This window comes from Chrysochloris asiatica, unplaced genomic scaffold, assembly GCF_000296735.1.
Source record: "Chrysochloris asiatica unplaced genomic scaffold, ChrAsi1.0 scaffold00350, whole genome shotgun sequence".
NCBI lineage: Eukaryota > Metazoa > Chordata > Mammalia > Afrosoricida > Chrysochloridae > Chrysochloris > Chrysochloris asiatica.
The window spans coordinates 1,564,071-1,567,677 of record NW_006408868.1 but is presented as its reverse complement, the minus strand read 5'-3'; the positions used below and the strand labels follow the sequence as shown (position 1 = coordinate 1,567,677).

General features: G+C 41.8%; 1 protein-coding gene across 1 annotated transcript in view; it reads left to right on the top strand.

Annotated features, from left to right (window-relative positions):
- NEK4 (NIMA-related kinase 4) overlaps window positions 1-3,607 on the top strand; it is a 73,639-nt gene that overhangs the window by 8,183 nt on the left and 61,849 nt on the right. Inside the window, exon 5 of the mRNA XM_006876056.1 lies at window positions 1,464-1,618. Coding sequence (XP_006876118.1) covers window positions 1,464-1,618 — 155 coding nt within the window. The remainder of the gene's footprint in view (window positions 1-1,463; window positions 1,619-3,607) is intronic.

Here is a 3,607-nt window from a genome sequence, read left to right as displayed (position 1 = left end):
GTCTGGAGCCAAGCTACCAGAATCCAGGCACCAAAGCGATTAAATCGGCCCCTGCCTCACAGGGACGGCTCACAACCATGAGGCTCCCAACTTCCTGGAAAGCAGGGTCTGCTCTGGGGATGGATGACAGTGAAAGCTGGCTACACCTCTGGTGATCAGGGAAGTGTGGAGAAAAAGAAGGAATCACACCTTTCTTGACACCTGTGTGAATCTGCTCTGCCAGGCCACTTTCTGCTCACAGAAGTTCAAGATGGTCCCGACCTGTCTGGTGGGACTTAACCCGTCAGTCTCCCTCTCTTGCCATCCCAGCTAAACTTCTCTTCCCAGTAGGCACTCAATCCTATTCGCTCAGCTTTCCTCTGAAGTTCTGAGCTCCCATCTGTGTCTGTTTCATTTGGTCTCACGTATCTTTGCTATAGAGGGTCTATGTGGTGCATCTGTCTAGTCTGCCACCTTGCCGTGAATTCCTTCATACCACTATGTTTTAAGGTCATAATCATCTCATGACCCACTGAATTTTTTCATTTGAAAATATTGGAAAACACAAAAAGGTAAAAATTTCTCATAGTTCCACTGTTAGAAGAATCCAATAAGAAAAGGATTTAATTCTCCCATCTTCCTTCCCACTTCCATAACCATTGCTAACAATTTGGCTTTAACTTTCCTGACTTTTCCCATCTTTGTATAGACATAAAGAGTCCTGGTGTGGCGGTGTAGGATAAGCACTGGACTGCTAACCACAAGGTGGGTGGTTCAAACCCACCAGCCATTCCTCAAAAACCCTATACAGTGTGGCTGTGAATTGGAACGGACTTAACGACATTTAACAACAACAAACAGATAGAACACTGGGTACATATATGTTCATTGTTGTTGTTAAGGGCCATCAAGCCAGTTATGACTACCAGAACCACACCAGGACTCTATATACCCAGAGATACTTAAAAGAAGAGACTGAAATGGGATCAGGTTGAACACATTGGTCCACAGCTTGATTACTTGACACTATTTGAGAGATATTCTCTAGATATCTAGATTTCTAGATATAGGTTGATATCTAGAAATCTTTTTCTTTTTTTTTAAGTAGCTGCCTAGTATTCTGTAAGAAAATGTTCCATAATTTATTCTACAAGTCTTCTATGGATGGACATTTAAGTTTATTCCAAGTCATTTATGACTGCACGAACAATACTACAGTGACCATCTGCTACATCAATGTGTAGAAACTCATACTTTTATTTCTGAAGGAGAGAGACCTCATATAAGAATGCTGGCCTGGATATGCTCTAGAATCCTACAACTTGCTGTTACAACTAGGACACCAGCATGCTTCCTGTAGACTAATATGCTGACTGTTTTCTGTTTATGTGGATGTATGTTTATACATAAATATTGGGGAACCTCTACCTTCTTTTACTTTGCTGCACAACCATTATACAGTCATAATTGTATTCTCTTTGCAGCTGCCACCAATGCCAAAAGATTATAGCCCGGAATTGGCCGAACTAATAAGAACAATGCTGAGCAGAAGGCCTGAAGAAAGACCATCTGTGAGGAGTGTCCTGAGGCAGCCTTACATAAAGCGCCAAATCTCCTTGTTTTTGGAGGCCACAAAGGCGTAAGATACTTCCCTTGTGAAGAGCTAAGCTAAATCAATGGAGGAAAAGAGGCTGGCCGCATGTGTTGGGGTAGAACTGCTCCCTCGGGTTCCTTGGCTTTGATCTTAATGGCAGCAGGTTGTCAGGCCTGTTTTTTGTGGCACTACTGAATGGGTTCAAACCGCCAACCTCTAGGTTAGCAGTTGAGTGCAGACTAATTACACTATCCAGGGTCGTTGTTGTTAAGTGCATTCAAGTATGGTCTGACTCATAGTGACCCTGTATAGGGTTTCCAAAGGTGGATTTGAACTGCCAACCTTGTGGTTAGCAGTCCAGTGCTGATCCTACAGTGCCACACTAAGAGTCCACTATCTAGGGTGGCATCTATAATTGTCATATGCAATAATTTATGGTGTGTTTTTTTTTTTAAAAAGCAAACATGAGCTAAAAGATAACGTTGCATGACTAGAATACATGTTTATTTTTCACTTCTTATTTGCTAAACTCAGACATCCAGAGGATTACACAGAGCACCTTCTGTAACATTCTTCAGAGGATTCCAAGACATATTTTGTTGTTGTTAAGTGTCAGGTCAGTTCCAACCCACAGTGACCCTACATAGGACTTCTAAAGAGTGACTTGTGAGCTTGAACTGCTGACCTTGCAGTTCAGACTGACTTTGCTTTCCAGTGCATTAACCCACGATGCCACATCCGGACTCCTCCAAGACATACACAGTATATTTAAGAGGGTCTGTTCTAGAAGCCAAATTAAAATGAGAGCTCATCTAAGCAATGTAGTACATTATTCACTGTGTAAGGTTAATTGTTGTTGTTCAGACTCAAAGCGGCCTTGTATAAAGTTTCCGAGTAGCGGCTGGTGGGTTTGAACCACCAACTTTGCAGTTCTAACCAACCTTGTGGTCAAATGCTTATCTGACAGCACCACACCAGGACTCACTGTAAGATAATACTTATATCTAAAAAATAATGCTCAAATTCCTGAGAGTGCCCATAATTCATTGGTGGTGGTAGTTGTGTGCCATTGAGTCAGTCTTGACTCATAGTGACCTTGTATAGCGTTTCTGAGGAATGACTGGTGGGTTTGAACTACAGACCTTATAGTTAGCAGTCCAGTGTTCATCCTGCAGCACCAGACCAGGGCTCCTTGCATCATAAGTAACAGGTTTTAAGACTTAAGGTTGGATGAGACCTTCATGATCTCTTTGGCTTCTCCTTCTGCCTTGTGGCATATTAGATTTGGGAGGAGAGGAGGCAGTGCTAGAGAGGCCCTGAGTGATAAAGAAAGAGCATGTTTTTGTTCATATTGTCTGTACTTTCCCATCAACAGACCTTTGACCTTCCACGGTATGGGGCGAGGAGGGTTTGAGGACGTTATTCATTGATATGTGTACTCTGCAAGTGAAGACTGAATATAACAATATTTTTAATCTGCAACTTGGCAAAGCAGTTGTAGTATTATGACACACAAGACACTTGAAGATGAAATATCCTGATCATTCTTTTTTTTTTTTAATTTAAGGTTTTTATTGTGGATTGAGTGGAAGTTTACAGGGCACATAATCAGTTTCACATTCAACCATTCATATAATTTGTTTAATTACATTGACTACAATCCCCTCCACATACCATGAGTTAAAAGTATTTCTCTCTATCCACTTTAGCTTTCTAAAAAACACAAAAACAAAAAACCCACTCAGGCATATATAATAATTTACATCTCCAAAGGGCACATTCTGCAAGTCTGCTCCTGGTCACCAGTTCTTTAGTCCTTCTTTTCTTAGTTGATGAATCTATAGTCCTCAGCCACTCCCCCTCTCCATGCCCCCATCTCTGCCTCCATCTCTGGCACTGCTGCTTCTCTGGATAAGGTCCCGCATTCTATTTGTGCGTTCCTCTCTTGATGGTCCTAGGGTCCTCTGTTTCTGGACTGTAAGATTAGTCACTCCCTGTTTTTTGTTACAAAATTTCTACCTTTACAAGTGTGAC